The sequence below is a fragment of the Alternaria hordeiaustralica genome (assembly GCF_023758085.1).
Source record: "Alternaria hordeiaustralica strain BMP 2776 chromosome Unknown scaffold_16, whole genome shotgun sequence".
NCBI lineage: Eukaryota > Fungi > Ascomycota > Dothideomycetes > Pleosporales > Pleosporaceae > Alternaria > Alternaria hordeiaustralica.
This window is the reverse complement of record NW_026056788.1, coordinates 659508-676294: the sequence shown is the minus strand read 5'-3', so window position 1 is coordinate 676294 and position 16787 is coordinate 659508. Positions and strand designations below refer to the sequence as shown.

General features: G+C 52.9%; 5 protein-coding genes across 5 annotated transcripts; 3 read left to right on the top strand and 2 right to left on the bottom strand.

The window, feature by feature from the left end:
• Positions 1–349: 349 nt before the first annotated feature.
• Positions 350–2512, bottom strand: J4E84_007511 (uncharacterized protein; the record flags this gene model as incomplete). The annotated part of the gene is made up of 1 exon (XM_049390094.1): positions 350–2512. The coding sequence occupies one exon, from the start codon at positions 2510–2512 to the stop codon at positions 350–352; it is 2163 nt and encodes a 720-aa protein (XP_049242394.1).
• A 6210-nt stretch (positions 2513–8722) lies between these two features.
• Positions 8723–9172, top strand: J4E84_007510 (uncharacterized protein; the record flags this gene model as incomplete). Its single annotated transcript, XM_049390093.1, has 2 exons — positions 8723–8728; positions 8762–9172. The coding sequence occupies 2 exons, from the start codon at positions 8723–8725 to the stop codon at positions 9170–9172; spliced, it is 417 nt and encodes a 138-aa protein (XP_049242393.1).
• A 1704-nt stretch (positions 9173–10876) lies between these two features.
• J4E84_007509 (uncharacterized protein) lies at positions 10877–11579 on the top strand (the record flags this gene model as incomplete). The annotated part of the gene is made up of 2 exons (XM_049390092.1): positions 10877–10883; positions 11062–11579. 2 exons carry the CDS (start codon positions 10877–10879, stop codon positions 11577–11579), a joined length of 525 nt encoding a protein of 174 aa, XP_049242392.1.
• A 263-nt stretch (positions 11580–11842) lies between these two features.
• On the bottom strand, positions 11843–12951 carry J4E84_007508 (uncharacterized protein; the record flags this gene model as incomplete). Its single annotated transcript, XM_049390091.1, has 3 exons — positions 11843–12145; positions 12201–12833; positions 12883–12951. 3 exons carry the CDS (start codon positions 12949–12951, stop codon positions 11843–11845), a joined length of 1005 nt encoding a protein of 334 aa, XP_049242391.1.
• Positions 12952–14128: 1177 nt separating this feature from the next.
• SEC23 (GTPase-activating protein S23) lies at positions 14129–16721 on the top strand (the record flags this gene model as incomplete). Its single annotated transcript, XM_049390090.1, has 6 exons — positions 14129–14224; positions 14278–14408; positions 14460–14754; positions 14801–15788; positions 15843–16059; positions 16127–16721. The coding sequence occupies 6 exons, from the start codon at positions 14129–14131 to the stop codon at positions 16719–16721; spliced, it is 2322 nt and encodes a 773-aa protein (XP_049242390.1).
• Positions 16722–16787: the final 66 nt, after the last annotated feature.

Genomic DNA, 16787 nt, shown 5'->3' with positions numbered 1-16787 from the left:
AAATCATCGTACCATGCGCCCGCTGGTTCGTCGCTCAAAGTCATGTCCGTAGGAATGTGCTGGAAAATCAAAGCAGAATACTATACAGTCGAAGAAAAGTGACCAGAACGCCGGGTGATTCAGTTCGGACCAGCGACAACTGAATGCTATGTGACCGCGTGACCGCGAATGCAAGAGGCATGGGTATCAACATCGCCCGGTCTCAAAGAGAGCCTTGGTGCGTCGCATTGATCCGTGAAATGATCAGGTGCATGCCATGGAACGGTCGCGGCTGTTCTGGAAGGTGCGCGATAGCGCGGCAGAGGCTCGGCCTCCGCGGAATCCCACCGCGCATGCCATCGGGTCATGCTCAGTCGTGGTTACCTCCGCGCCTGCGGTGCTTTCCGGGGAAGTCGACCTCAGGATGCACGACACGCATGTGGCGTGTCAATGCGTCGTTGCGCGAAAAAGTCTTCTCCTCGACACAGAGTGCGCAGCGGACCTTTTGCTTGCGCGCATTGTGTATCGTGTCCTCGTGACGGGTGAGGTCATAGGGCCGCGAAAATACAGTGTTGCAGGGCTTGCCGGTCGTGGGGTTGATGCGCTCACACTTGTGGGGTCCCGCCTGCGAATTGCGCTCCAAAATAGCCGCCGACGTCATAGCCTGGCTGAGATTGGCACTTCGATGACCCTCACGCTTATGCTTCTGAAGCTTTTGTGGGGTCTCGAAACGCTGGGAGCAGCCATGATACGTGCATGAGTAGGTACCAGACTCGGCGCCCGTCGATGTTGGCTTCGTAATGTAGCGGTCTGAAAGGACGCTGTTCTGGCTGCCGCTCGGTGGCTCGGCTTCGCTCGCACTTGACTCCATTGAAGTCAGGTGGGCAGGGAACTCAGGTGTCTGGTCGACGCCCGACGACATAGTGTTGGGTGTTGATCGGTACTGAGATGGTGCGTTCATAGGCATGCTGTGCATGTTCTGTATTGATGGAGTGGCGAAGGTGAAGCTCGATGACTGTGGTAATGATGGGGCGGGGGCAGTGGAGAAGTTTGGTGAGAACTGTGGTGTTACCCAGCTGTCGCGACGGTAGGACTGTGATGATGGAGTGTCGAAGCTGGATTGGGTGGCAGTCCTATATTGGTCGCCACCGGTGTATTGGCTGTCGTACTCGCTAGCGCCACTGTCCGGGAACAATGGAACTTTGGATTCTTCATCGGATTCCCGGTAGTCTAATAGAGCGTCCTTGGGCGAGATGGTCTTTGGCTCAGAATCGTCGCTGGGCTGCATCTGAGACTTCATAGCGTAAGCCGCATCAGCCTGGCGGGTCTGCTCACGTGCCGCAACAGCAGTGTTCATAGCCGAGTTGAACGTGTTGCTAGGCTGACGGTAGGGTGAGCTCTTGCGGAAGGGTGAGTCACTTCTTGAGGCAGTGCTGCTTGGCGACTGTGAGCGAGCGTACTGTGCTGCCTGGAGCGCACGCTGTACGTTCTCGTTGGCGCTGTTGCGGTATGGCGACAGCAGCGACGACTGAGCTGGCTTTGAAGACACAGCCTGGGCGGAGGCACTGGGTTCATAGAAACCAGCGTCGGCAGCAATGTCGGTGTATGTCCTTTCGAACTTCGGGATAGGGCGGGTGTCTGGGTCATCGTAAGTACAAAACTGATTGAAAAGCCAGGAGTCTATCCTGCAGAGCTTCTCACCATTGGCAGGCAACTTGAAGTCAATGTCGTCCTGTGCAGTGTGTGGCGTGGCAGGAGAGTCGTGGCCGTAGCTTGATACTGATTGACCGGCCGAGTGTGCGTAGTCTGGTACGTCATCACTCTGCTCCATGAGCGCTTGCTTCATCGACATGTGTGCGGACATGGTGTGGTCCATGTTGACCGAGTTTGGTGTGTAGTTGCTGCTGAAGTTGTTTCCGCTCATGAACGAGTCCTGGGTAGGTGTATGTGTGGGTGTAGGAAGATGGTTCTGGAACGACCTTGGATATATGTCAGCCACGTTCGATGAGTAAGCCAGCGCAGCTTCGTGCGAAGGCGGGTATTCGGGGGGAGAGACGTACTGGTAGCCCGCGGAAGGTCCAACGGCCTGGTATTGCGAGGCGCTTGAGCCTACGGAAGACGAAGACGATGCGCGCTGGTGGCCGCGGTTCTGGTTCTGGTGTGGTGTCTGGAGCGATTGGCCCTGCACGTTACCATAGTTCCAGGACTCAAGTCCCGTGCTGGTGTTGCTGGTCGAGAGCATGGGCGGTTGTGCGAAGGCCTGGGGAAGCTGCGGTGTGGGTGTCGACTGCTGGATTCGGATGGCCGGGTTCGCGAAGTCGGTGTATGCGCTCGTCATGTACGAGTTGGGTGCACTGCTGGATGAAGTGCCGTACTGCTGCTGCTGCTGGGACTCGAGGTAGTCGTTGAGGAGCTTCTGGTCGTAGAGGTGTTGTGCGGCAAACTGCTGGGGCAGGTGTTGATAGGAGGAGTGTGAAGACGGTGGTGACGGTATGGTTGAAAGGTGGTGACGTTGTGTGGGTAGCGCTAACATAATGGTCGGGAGGAAAAGTAAGGGACCAGCGCGGGTGGCAAGTTGCTTTATACTAGTGGGCTACCGGTCGATGACTCGGTTAGTCTTCGCCGATTTGAGTGAAAGACCACTTGATGAGGTGATCTGGGCAGCACGCGGTCGAAGACGTTGGAAGAATTCAGAGACTGCGTCGGCTGTGCTCGGAGTGTCGGGATTAAGGTGTATGTGTGTGTCGTAAGAGATTGCAAATTGCTGAGCGACAGTTTAAACGGCTTGGGCTGCTGAGTACGCGGAATCGGTTTCCTTTCATACCTCATCCTATGACGCAACCCATGTTGGGCGTTGCAGGGGTGTCTACGCTAACATTACGCCAACGCGCAAAAGCGGCGCGATCGACACCACCCTCACGCACCCTGCATACGGCCGCCGCGGGCCCTGTCCGACCGAAGGCTGTGCAGAACCCGGCAGACGACTGTCTACCATACAGAATTTTCCACATGCCTTCGGATACCAGCCGAGAGGCCTTCCCCCAGCGTCCATGACTTGCTCCCAAAATACTGTGCAATCGCTTGTGCCCATCTAGGCGATCTCTGCAGGCATGCTCTCCACGTGAAACGGAGCCCTACGAACCGAACCGTTACTCATCGCTGTGCCAGTCGCTCTAGTGTGCAGTCGGCATGTAGCTTGTAGGGCATCGTGCGACGGACCAATTCCAAAGGTCTGTCCATGGTGACACGCCCGTATCTGGTCTAACAGCTGGCCGTTTAGGCTCGCTGGGACTACGATGCTCCAAGACGGGCTGAGCAGCATCGTTCCATGCACAACCTACTCGACAGCGCATGTGCATTACGAATACCAGATGGAGTACGCGACGGGCACCAGCCACACCTCGGCCAGCCTGTACAGTGGTCACATGTCCTCGCGCGTGACTCACAGCTGCTCTTTGATGGTTGGACTGTTGGACCCAAAGCCGTGATATGATACTGCTTTCAGCTCGTGTGTATTGGACGCGAGGCCACGCGGTATCGTTTGGAGATAACCGTCAATAGCCTACCCCATACTCTGTACTATTGATAGCTGGATCTGGTGGCCAAACGGCTCCCGAGGACCACTCTGCTGGCTAGCACAATGCACATCTCTTCAAGAGATGCTGAAACTGGAGATCGATCCACGAACCAATAAACTGGGATGTGCACCTACCAGCTGCGATACTACTAGCATCCGAGGTCAGCTCAGATACCGTCTATCCTGCAGGTGGAACCTCCACTTCCGCTTCGGCACTGGCAGCATCCTCTACTCAACAACGGCACTGCCGTGCAACATCCCGACAGCCACAGGTCGAGCACAGCCAAGGTTGCACAAGGAAAACTCTTCACTGAGACTCTCCCTGCTGAACAAACGGCATATGCAACGTGCTGCAAGCATCCTGTGGAGTTGCAATGCAGCCCTAAAACCAACGTGGCATCGCATCGACGGCCTCGAACGGGTAAGATCGGTGGAGAAGGACACAAATGCAGGGTCCATCGCATCACCATGTGGCAGTGCAGCCCTATCGTATGCACGGACAATGTAACTGTTCCGGCGGCCGCGAGGCGATCTGGACCGTTCATTCGCGCGTCGAAGTTACTAGCCACATTTCTAAGCCGGCGCCCTGCCACCCGAGCCTTCTGTGTCCTTCGATGCCACAACCCGAGTTCTTCTTTCATATTTTGCATTCTCATGCCATGGGGAATACTGTGTCCTTGCAGTCGCATTCGTATTGCGTCCATCTCCGTCGGACCGAACAAATGCTATCTCGTCGCTTACGAGGGTCCATGACATCATCTCTCCGAAGTCTCCTCACCATCCCTTCCCTCACCATCCATCCCAAACGACTGCCGTGCAGAACTCCTGCTTTGCGCTTCTATTTTTGCGAAGCAATATGTCCCCAATGAATATCCTTTCCCTGACGTCTTAGTCGACAACCTGCTGGTCATTGAAACTGCCCATCACTTCTCGAAGCTCGCCCGATGTGGTCATCGATCGCCAACGGCTGAGCGGGCACCATCCCTAGCCCTTGTGCCCGCCAATCCGCGAGCGCGGGATGATGAGACCCTGCGTCTGCTTGTTTTCGACAAAGTTTCTGCCGGTCCACCTGCTATGACAGGAAGCATGACTGCCGATCATGACGCCTGAGGCCTGATAGTCGCGTGTTTGTGACTTCTCCACTCACAACGCAGCTGTGACATATTCGATGCACCGGTCACTATACATCTTCAAGTATGTATGGATAGCATAGCAATGCTCGCTCAGGGATTTCTATTCCTATGCTCTTATCTGTTCTCCATCTGCCGGGATAAGAATTTTACAAGTTCTGCTCGCATATGCAGGGCAAGCGCCTTCCGATGTTCTTCCACCCAACGGTTCTTTTGGGGTTCGTGAGGCTTGGAAATGTAACAGGGCGTCGACCGTTTCCGGTTTTGTGCCTCATGGCATTCGGGACCTGGTTTGCAACGTCATCCGTCATGCGCTCAGTCACAACCGCTCTCCTGACTGATGCATCACCAAGATAATTGCTTCTTTGTCACTGGAGATGCGACCTGATCTAGCGGATCCTGCGACACCAATACCGCGATGCGGAGTTCATCCGGTCGTTCGGTCGGTCGAGTTCGGAGATCTGCCGAGTCAAATCTCACCACACCTTCTGCGCTGACTGCATTCTCCGCAATCTGTTGGCCCTCAACACTGCAAAAGCATTCCTGCTTCCTCTTTCGTTAACCGGTGGCATCACCTCGGTCGTACCATAAAGCGACTTTACGCCGAGATACACTTTAAGCGCGAATACGCGCGGAGATGCGTTATCTCCGGATTCCACGCGACCCTTTGCAAATTATTCATGCGTTACTCAGCGCTGACAGATCATGAATCTTTGTCGCAGTCGGTTGAAGGTCCGTCGTTGCTCCGAAGTAAACCCATACGCACTGCATACGAGAATCCTATACACCATCGGCGCAAAATAGCCGGGTGCAGGCAGCTAGTCCACGTTACGAGCCTCTTGCGAGGCTGAGGATGGTAAGCAAGCTAGCTTACGATGCATCAGGCAACGGTACGCTCAACGCGGGTCTCAATACGGGTGTTCGTGCGCTAAGCCCTCTGTCTGTGGGTTGCGCTTTCTCAGATCTTGTTCTCTCGCTAATCTGTGATCAGTAGTGTGTCTCCACATGGCGACACTGTCAGCGCTGCTCGTTTGGGGCCGCGTAGGCTTTGGCCACCTGCATGTCAGCCTCGCAAGCCTTGATCCTTGATGTAGGTGTAAGCTTTTGGGCTGTATGTAAGGTGGCCTAGGTATGCTGGATGACTATCGGCGAAAATGTACCGTGGAACTGGATTCCACGTGTACATGGGCATTAGCGTTAACACTGTTGATGCCTTAGCAGCGATCTTGGTCTTCGCAAGCATGTGGAGAGTTCTGAGATATAGAGAGCTTTTGTATACATGTGATGTTGAGATCCGAATGGCCTATGATGCATATCATTCATCTAGTGTGACTGCTTTAATGACCCCGCACTCTATACCTCTTCTCCTCTGATCAAACTTATCGCTAACTCTGTAGTACGACCTGGACCTTCCAAGGCTAGATATCAGCGCTGATTGTAAACGACTAACTTCGCGCTGAGAATCTACCTGAGTAGATGATCAGATATACTAAAGGCATAGGGAGCGGGGTCTTTATCGATAACCTTACCTATGAGCTCAACATCGTACGCATTCGCTTTTCTTCTGACTACATCATGCTCTGGTGCCTCACGCAGTTCGGGACCAGCCTAAGGAGGCAATCCAAATGCTACGTGGTCAGTCGCCGTTTTGCTAGCTACACCTGCGAGCTTAATGCATTCCAGGTCATAACACGATTGCGTAGCAGTTGACCTCGACGCGGATGTCCGTTTCCCTAATCGCATGATTGCCGTTCGAGGCGGCTCTCTCTCAATGCAACCCGTGCCACGATGCTTCATTCTTGGTTGATATCTTCGCCATCTTCATCACAGAGAAGGTGCGCCCGTCGTATGAAATGAGCTCTGATACACACCGTCTCGGACGCTGAGCAGGCCTCGATTTACCACGTTCGACTTCTCGGGACTTGCATTGCTGGCACGCGGTACGCGAGGTGAGTCCATGCTTCCGCCTCAGTGAATGCGCACGATGGCACACAAATGACCAGTGATCTTGACATCCTCCACTACGTTCTGATCAGCCCCGAGTGTACTACTTCTGTCGGATCTGGAAAAGTCAAGGGTGCTGAAGCGGACGCTCCTGCCAACGCTCCTGCCCGTCGACAGTTCTCACCACGCGCTAGCCATCGCGCCTTGCCATACTCGGTATAGAGCAAACATTGAACATTTGAGCCTTCAGCACACTCACTGCTTCCATTCCAGGTGAAACCTTTGCGCTGCAAACCGCATTCGCCTGGGACGGTCAACAAGTTCCACCCTCCATCCGGTCCTCAGTGTTACATCTCACCCTGACGCTGGCCCCCGGCCCAATGCAATAAGCTTAGCGGCTCTTCGTCGCAGGCACTGGACTACCGCAGGGGCATCCTCAATTCCGACAGATCACTCCAAAGCGCAGCGAGATGGCCATCCACCCTGAGTTTCCTGGCTTGGAAGTCAAAGTTTGCGTCCAAGGCCAGCCATTGCACGAATACGACGACGATAAGATTCCTGAGCCAAAGACAACGACAAAGTACATTGAAGCGCGCTCAGGCGAGATATTCTCGATCATGACTGTGTTCAAGCCCCCATTCCAAAGTCAGTACGATATGGGCGTTCAAACCCGTATTGACGGGGTAGAAATGAACACAAGGGTACGCAAGCGAGATGAGATTTTGCAAAAACCTATGTCGTCAAAACATTATCGTTCTTGCCAAGGCGGAGAGTGGGTGGAACAGAAATTCACCTTTGCCAAACTGAACATCGGCAAGTACTATGAAGACCTCTTGATGTCATCTACTTACTTTTTTGCGCAGTGGAAGAGGCTGATGAATCTACCCCTGTTGTTGTTGCTCTGGATCAGGTTCTCAGCGTCAAAGGTTGTATCACTCTATCTCTCTATTTTATCGAAATCATCCAAGAGACGGGCATACACAAGATAAGTTACAGCGACGATAGACACCAGCAACTTGCAGCGCTCCAGGCCATCCCGGAGAAGGCACTTAAAGGCGAAGCTCTGTCGCACCAAGCAGTGTGTGTAAGAAATGAGGAGTTTTGTTGATCGCCAAAGAACTGACTTCCTGAAAGCCTCTCGCAGCCTCGGAAATATCATCCCGTACGGAGACTATGGAAATATATTGACGAGAAACCATTCGCAACTTTCCACTTCAAGTATCGGTCGCTTGGTGAGTCACGATCAAAGCTCTCCTTGTGACATCCGCTGACACGTTTGTCTTTCAAGCGAGCATACAAGCCCTTCATCTTGTCTCCATGAACGAAGCGCCTCCTGTCCCCCTAGACAACAGACTCGCGAAAGACCTGTCGCCCGGAGAGCTGAGAGAGCTGCTAAATCATGCGCAACAAGTATGTATGCGCCGCGTATCTCTGGCGTTAATACTTACGTATACATAGCGAGAGTCAGAGAGCACCTCTATCAAGGCCGAAGACGAAGCCACTGCTGGCGTCAAGCACGAGAGGACTATCGGTGATGATGACGATGTGACCTATGTCGAGACGCGACAGCGCAAACGTGCGCACGTGGAGCAAGAGGTTATCGTGATAGATTGAGAGAGGATGTCTATTCCATCTTCACGGCGCGGAGTTCAAGGTGGTATAGAAGTCAAAAGACGGCATAGTTCGAGATGGAAGCAAACTCCGAACCCTGGGCCGACTCGAATTTTACGCATGGAAGTATACTGCCAAAGTATTGATATATGGAACCGCCTCTAGGGGCGTGTATGGATGATTAGGCTAATCGCCATGGGAGAACATATCTTTCTACATATCTAGCAATGTTTAAATGTAGCCACTCGGGGAATTTAGTCACTGCTCATGTACTTACAACATATCAGCACCTGTTGATACGATAGTTGCCTTTACCTCCTCCGGCACCGTGCGCTAGCTTCGTTCCAGTCTAGTCTACCTCTCTCACTACGCCTCATCAGTTGTCGATATTTAGTATCTTCCAGCAGTCTACTTTCAAGATCACTCATCCTTCTTCCTTCCCACCAGTGAGACAACTCACTTCCAGATCGTCTACTCCACCATGGCTGTTCTTCCTTTCTGCCCCGGCCTGACAGTGAAGATTGTCGTCAACGGCGCTCCCCTGCCCGAGTACGACGACGACAGCGACACTCCCGCGTCGCCAACAACGGTCACCAAATATGTCGAAGCGACATCTGGCGCCAACTTCGCGATTCAAGTATCAGTCACTGAAGATTTTCCCTTCCCAAAGGGTGACATGCTAGCTGCGATCAGCCTCGATGGGCAAGTGATCGAACGTGGAATCAGCCCCGAAAGCCGCTTCTTTCATACACGTCTGTACCATGGCCGTAGCAGCCAAATCGGTGGACACCCGAAGATACAGAAATTCTGCTTTGCCGAATTGGAAATCGGTAGGTTCATTGCGGAGAACCTATCATACATCTTTCTTTCCAATGTCAAAGCTAAGCTAATGATTCTGAAGTTGAAGGAAGCACATTTCTCCCTGATCTGACGTCAATTGGAACCATCACTGTCGGCTTTACGTACATACGAAATCTGGGGCAGGTCTCCCCGGCTCACATCGTCGAGAGTATTTCGGCATCGAAACAGGTTCCTGAGAAGGCACTGAAAGGACAGACACACACTCATCGAGCTGGGTACGTTATCATGTATTCTGTGAAGGTAGTGCTGATACGTATAGTTTGTCCGAGCCGGTTGCGTATGAACGTGCAACGTTCTGGGATTATGACCGTGTCACGAAGTCTCCGTTCGCTACTTTCAACTTCAAATATCGCTCCCTAAGTAAGTCAAAGTAGTTTCGCGACGTCATGTCACTAGCTGATTCGTTTAGATGCTCTCCGGATTCTAGGTCTCATTCCACGCGAGCCCACTCCGCTACCTCTGGAAGAGCGGCCTGAAGATGAACTTACTCCGGATGAGCTGCGCCAACTCGTCAAGCAGTTCAAGGTACGTTGATGGTAGAGGTCCACAGTACCATATACTCACTTTTTTAGGATCGCGACGCAGCTGCAGTCAAGGTCAAGAAAGAAGCCGTCGACAAGCGCAAGCGGGTCGATGAGGCTGTCGAAGCCAGCGATGGCGAGGAGGTCACGGTTGTAAGGTCTAGTGACCGGAAGCGTCACCGTGGTGCGGATGACGAGGTTATCGTGCTGGACTAGGAGTGTGTGTTGGTCGTGCAAAAGATTTTCCCGAATGGACACATACATATGAGCTGGAGACTCTACCTAGGTAGACAGGTTTCAATTCAATGTCTGGTTAACGATCATGTTACTTTGCAGCAGTTGCCTCGACTAGTTACCAACTTGTCCTAAGAAGACCATAGCAAAGCCCGATGCTGTCCATTCTTGTTATGGTCACCCACCTACCTGTCAGTTCGTTGCTCCTTCCATGTTGAGTCGTCCTCGCTCTTACCGCATTAGTGCCTAAGCAGCAAGGTTTTCCGCACTCACCCTCACTTTGATAGTGTCCAGTGTCCAAGCGCCTTGTTGCCTGCCACAAGCGAGACACCTAAATCATTTTCCTCTGTTGACATCTACTTTCCACTTTTCTCACCGTCACCCGAATCGGTTTACGACACCAGCATGGCGATCCATGCCGACTACCCAGGCCTGACGGTTGAAATATACGTCGACGGCAAACCACTTGAGGAATACGAGAACTCGGAAGAGGAAGATGTGCCTAAGACAACCACGCGATACGTTGAATGCCGGTCGGGTGCGGAATTCGCAATAAGGACGAAGTTCACCTCACCTTTTGAGCCGATGGATATAGACATATGCGTTGGTCTAGATGAAGTGACTGTTAACAAGTTCAACGTATTCAAAGCGCACATGTTCAAGAGACCATTCACTCAGTCAACAACGTGCTGGGAAGAAGATGGGACAAGGCGGGCATCAAAATTTCTCTTCTCAGACCTCAGTGTGGGTAAGTAAGCTCGAAATGAATCCATGATCTGGATTGCGTATGTGCTGAATTTTCACAGTTGAGGAGAACAGTAAAACAACGTTTGGAGAAACTCGAGAGGCTCTTAACTCTGTGGGCACTATATCCGTCAAACTCACACCAATTCTCAGCTATCGGAAGAGCAAAAATGGAACTCAAAAGAAGGTGGAATTAAGAGAGATTGGAGAAGTCTCTGAAGAAGCTGTAAAAGGCGATGTGCGCTCTCACGTGGTCAGGTATGTTCGTACTATACATGGATAGTTGCCGTCCAGTTGATGCTAATTGAAGAATAGGCTGGCACCAGCTCATGTCGTAGAGCCCACTATTCTATACAAGTCTAAAAAGGCGAAAGAGCCTCTGGTAGCATTCCAGTTCAAATATCGCTCTAACGGTAAGTCGTACGCCTAAGCGTATGATCAAAATACTTACAAGCAACAGCCGGACTCAAGTCCCTCGGCATGATACCGCGTTCACCAAGTCCTTCTCCAATTCCAGAGCCAGCGTTGATTAAGAAGGAAGCCTCACCCGAGCCGACACCCAACATTGTCCCAAACGTCGTATCACCCGCTGCCACCCCGCGGCCCAAGATTGCCAGTGCTACCCCAGCTCCGCCGCAGCCGAGATCCGTTTCGCCCACTCCCAACGAGCACGACGGTCTCACAGATGAAGAAATCATTGCACTCATCAAGCACTACCGCGGAAATGACAAGGGGTTGACTGGTCAAAATCGGAAGCGTCTACTAGTGCTGCTCAAGCATTACGAGGTAAGGCTAGGAACCTTGAGTCTCAACGGCGCTGACCATCTGCAGGACAAGGACAATGAGCAGGTACCTATCAAGCAAGAGGCGGACCCCAGTGAAACACGAGTACGTATCAAGCGCGAGCATACCGACGACGGCGCCGCGCGCGGACAAGGAAAGAAGCGCAAGCCTGAAGTCATAGTCTTGGATGACTGAACAGCATGGGCAGTGGTTAGATGAGAAGATTGGGGTTCTGATGCCGCGTATTTCGATGCGACGATGTGAGCTTTGTTTTGCAATGTGGGGTCTGGCAAGAGACATGATATCGGCGAAAAGCACCTGGGAGAGAATGAGTCAAAGTTTTCTTCAAAAACCCACGAGATGGAGATTTCTTCAGGAATGAACTAGAAACGACTATGAGCGAAACGAATGCATTCATTTCTGCGTCATATCGTCGCACGTATCCTCGCAGCTACGATCTACCAACGTGCAGCCGTCGCAGTAGGCGTAGCATACGTGTCGCTCCAACTCGCAGTGTACTTTGAACTTCCCACAATCGTTTGACTCTTCACATCCGCAAACGTTGCACTAGTCACAATACTATCGGTGCCAATCCATGTGCTCCATGCCGTCGCAGTAGTAACACCATCGACAGGTCCAACTGGGACTGCAGTAGTCTCAGCCCAAGCACCAGACCACACGGTAGGTCCAGGGATGACGTAGTCGGTGACGCAGGGAGTGGTGGAAGTTTTCGGCTTCTTTGTCTCGGTGGAGCAGTATACCTGCATCGTGTTAGCAAACGAGATACGAGCCAGTAATTGACTAGAGGAGACTTACGTTATGCACAACACCCGGATCCTCATAAGAGTACGCTCCCGGGAAGCTCACACCCTCAGGCAACTCAACCTCGCCATCGCCTTGCACCTCGATCTGAACACAGTCGGGGTAGAACTGCGCGCCTCTTTTTGGGTTCGCGAGATAGCTCACATCGCCCTCATGCAGACCAACCATCTCCGCACGAATGATGTAGTGTCCTGCCTTCAACCCCTCCGGCACCCTAACATTCATGTGCCCAAAATTCATCGCAATATCACCAGTGGTACTCCACTTGCCCGCCTGCGGAAACGGATTACTTTCAAATTTCCCTTCGTGCCAAATCTTAACGAAGGAGTTCTCCGTCGGCGGATCAGGCGAGATGTAGATGAGCGAGGGGCCGTGGTGCGAGTTGGCGATGACATCGTCCTTGTCGTTGCGGTAATCGTGGTGCCAGTCGAAGGTCAGGTTGTCGCCAGGCTGTACTTTGATAGTGTCGTGGGCTTGGATGTCGCCCATGACGTTGCAGCGCATGTCGATGGAGTCGAGGTCCTTGACGGGCGAGTTGTTGTAGCCGCCTTTGCCATTTTGGCCGTTGTAGGCGGGGATGCGGATGCCTTTGAAGGTTCCTTGGTCTATGCCGTTGACGAAGACGCCCTGGGGGTGTTAGTATGGGACCTAGGGATTTGGGGGTGACTGGGCATACCCAGATGAAGGTGTGAGCGCAGGCTTGACCTGCAAGAAGCGAGATGAGGAGGGCAGAAGTGGGAGCCATGATCATGGACTGTAGCTTCGACTGGAATACAGAGGGCCAAGTCAGAGTTGCTACAAACATTGTAAATACATATATACCCAAGTTCTAATCCGTCGTACAGTACGCTGGCAGGTGATGGGGCTAGTGTATTGCGATGCATTTACCCGATCGGACTCAGATTGTTAATATATCAGGAGTTCGGTAACGTCCAAAAACAGCTGCAGGTCTGGAGGCTCCAGCGGGAACATCGGACGTGTCTCCGGCAATGTGTAATTGGATCCGTAGACTGTGGCCGATCATGGTGTTCGACGTGGGTGTAGTTGTATAAGTTACATGAAGTCCAAATGCTCCATATTCATCAGACGCTTTTGACAGGTTCACGACGGCCACGCTCGCCTCGCCGCGAACCGCTTGGACAGAAACGTAGTGATTGGGGCTTTTGACCCCGGGTATGGACATGAAATTGTTGCACAAACGCGTCGTCGAGAGGGGAAGCCCTTGGATCATGGTCAACTATAGGTACAGTACAAAGAACACGTTGCGTGACAATGCGGATTGGAAGATGCCTGCCTTGAAGGCTTCCTTCCAGTCCAGATGGAAGGTCCACGAGATCCTAATGACGAACACTGCACGATGATGGAATGTGACCTCTGCTGATTCCCAACCTATCAGTATACTCAGAATGAGTTTTCCAGATCGGGCGCCCAGCCATGGGTCTAAATCTCTTCTTCGCGCAGCGCGAAAACAGGCTCATTCATCAGAGAAATGGGAGCCTGCCATTACGTTGTGTATTTGTTGCTGGCGATGATGAAGAGAAAAAGAGCGACGGCGAGGAAAATCGCGGTTTTGAGGCTGGGGCGGAGCGGAGCTTCGGTGGTGCTAGGCCGGATTGGGAGCGCTAGGGCAAGAACATCTGGCCGCATCGCCAACTGAGGTATCCACGCAAGTTCAAGTGCGTGAGCTTCCTACGACGTTGCATTATCCTGTGCAGTTGTTGCCTTGAGGGAGGAACACTTGACACGTCTCGGTACATTCTGCTGCATACAACTACAGCTGCCCGTCTCGCGCCTGCTACACTTCACACCGCCCCGCCAAATCTCCCATCGTGGGCGCCCTCGGTCCCTCCACCACCAACCTTCGACAACCCTCACCCACCCCAGACCTCCTCGCGCAGCCCAGATAGCTGCAACCGCCCAGCATGGCCGACTTCGAGGCGCTCAAGGACCAGTGGAGCGACATTGAAGACAGGGATGGCGTCCGTCTCAGCTGGAACACGTTTCCCAGCACGCGCATGGTACGATAGACAAGGCCGGCGCGAGGGACGCAAGACACTGATGTGGCCCACAGGAAGCTTCCCGACTAGTCGTTCCCATTGGTGCACACTACACGCCTCTCAAGGAGAAGACGGACACTCCGCTGCTCCAGTATGAGCCTGTCAGCTGCAGGGCGCCATGCAAAGCTATCCTCAACCCCTACTGGTATGCCTGGCATAGTCTCTTCCAACGTATCTCAAGCTGACATTGAGACAGTCAGATTGACATGCGCGCCAACCAGTGGATATGCCCCTTCTGCTTGAACCGCAATCACCTGCCCCCGCACTACAAGGACATCTCCAACCAGCAGATGCCGCCAGAGATGCACCCGAACAGTACCACGATCGAATACCGCCTTCCCCGACCCATACCGAGCCCGCCCATCTTCATTTTCGTGGTAGACACATGTCAAGAGGAAGACAGCTTGAAGGCGCTGAAGGACTCGATCATCATGGCTTTGAGCCTGCTCCCAGCATACGCGCTGGTTGGTCTGGTCACATATGGTACAATGGTAGGTACAGGAAGCTACAATTGATGTTATAAGCTGACAGCCATAGACACAAGTACACGAGCTGGGCTACACCGAATGCGCCAAGTCGTACGTCTTCCGCGGAAGCAAGGACTACTCCACCAAGCAAGTGCACGAGATGCTAGGCCTTAGCCAGATGGCTCCTCGTCCTGGTGTCCCACAGCAGCCTGGACGACCACCTATGGGCGCTCCAGGAGGCGTTGGCACGCGCTTCATCCTACCCGTATCGCAGTGCGAATTGCAGTTGACCAACGCTCTCGAATCAATCCAACGGGACCCCTGGCCGGTCGCGAACGACAAGCGTCCCTTGAGGTGCACCGGTGTGGCGCTCAGCGTCGCTGCTGGACTCCTGGAGACGAGCTTCATGAACAGTGCCGCCCGCATCATGTTGTTTAGCGGTGGTCCAGCCACCGAGGGACCTGGTATGGTCGTTGGCCCGGAGCTGCGCGAGCCCATCCGATCGCACCACGACATCGACCGCGACAACATCAAGTACTACAAGAAGGCACTGAAGTTCTACGAGGGCCTTGCGAAGCGCATTTCCCACAACGGCCATATTGTGGACATCTTTGCCGGATGTCTGGATCAGGTCGGTCTCCTTGAGATGAGGGGTCTTGCAAACAACACTGGTGGACACATGATTCTGACGGATAGTTTCACCTCGTCCATGTACAAGCAATCCTTTGTGCGCGTTTTCAACAAGGATGCGGACGATAACCTCCTCATGGGATTCAATGCCGAGTTTGAGGTGCTGACAACCAGAGAGTTGAAGATCACTGGTCTTATTGGACACGCTGTGTCGCAGAACAAGAAGTCAGTCTCTGTTGGTGAGACGGAATGTGGTATCGGAAACACGTGCGCCTGGAAGATGTGTGGCATCGACCCTGAAGCCTCATACTCGATCTATTTCGAGATCGCCAACCAAGGCGGGTCCAACGTGACCTCTTCGCAGCAACAGGCTCTTATTCAGTTCCTCACATACTATCAGCACTCCGCTGGCCAGTATCACTTGAGAGGTATGAACTCCCTGAAACGTGTCTAGACTAAGCGCGCATACTAAACATTCACAGTTACCACCGTGGCCCGACCCATGAGCGGTCCATCTGGCGACCCTGCCATCGCCCAGTCCTTTGACCAAGAAGCTGCTGCTGTCCTCATGTCGAGGATAGCAGTCTTCAAAGCTGAGGTCGACGATGGCCCTGACGTCCTCCGATGGGTCGATCGTATGCTTATCCGACTATGCGCTCGCTTCGCTGAGTACAGGAAAGATGACCCGTCGTCATTCAGGTAAGACTTTCAACACTCTGGAACATGTGATTATCACTTGGATTTTATATACTAACTACTGGACCAGGCTTGAGAAGAACTTTACACTATACCCGCAATTCATGTTCCATCTTCGTCGATCGCAGTTCTTGCAAGTCTTTAACAACTCGCCCGACGAAACCGCCTTCTACCGTCACGTCTTGAACCACGAGGATGTTAGCAACTCCCTCATCATGATTCAGCCAACACTAGACAGCTACGGCTTCGACCACGAGGGTGGTCAGCCTGTTCTGCTGGACTCTAGCTCCATCCAAAACGAGACGGTGCTATTGCTCGACACATTCTTCCACATTCTCATCTTCCACGGCGAAACAATGGCCGAGTGGCGGAAGGCTGGATACCAAGAGCAAGAAGGTTACGAGAACTTCAGGGAGCTTCTGGAGGCACCAAAGGAGGATGCCAAGGAGCTCATCCAGGATCGTTTCCCATTGCCTCGATTCATCGTCTGTGATGCCGGCGGTTCACAAGCTCGTTTCCTGCTCAGCAAGCTCAACCCCTCGACCACACATCAAACTAACAGCTATGGCGGTGCTGCGACAGCTCAGACTATCTTCACCGACGACGTCAGTCTGCAGACTTTCATGGACCATCTTATGAAGCTCGCGGTATCGGGCACAGGCTAGATTCACTGTACCTTGTAAGCTTAGTTGTCATCGATAATGCAGCGGCGAGGCAAAATAAGGGTTGTA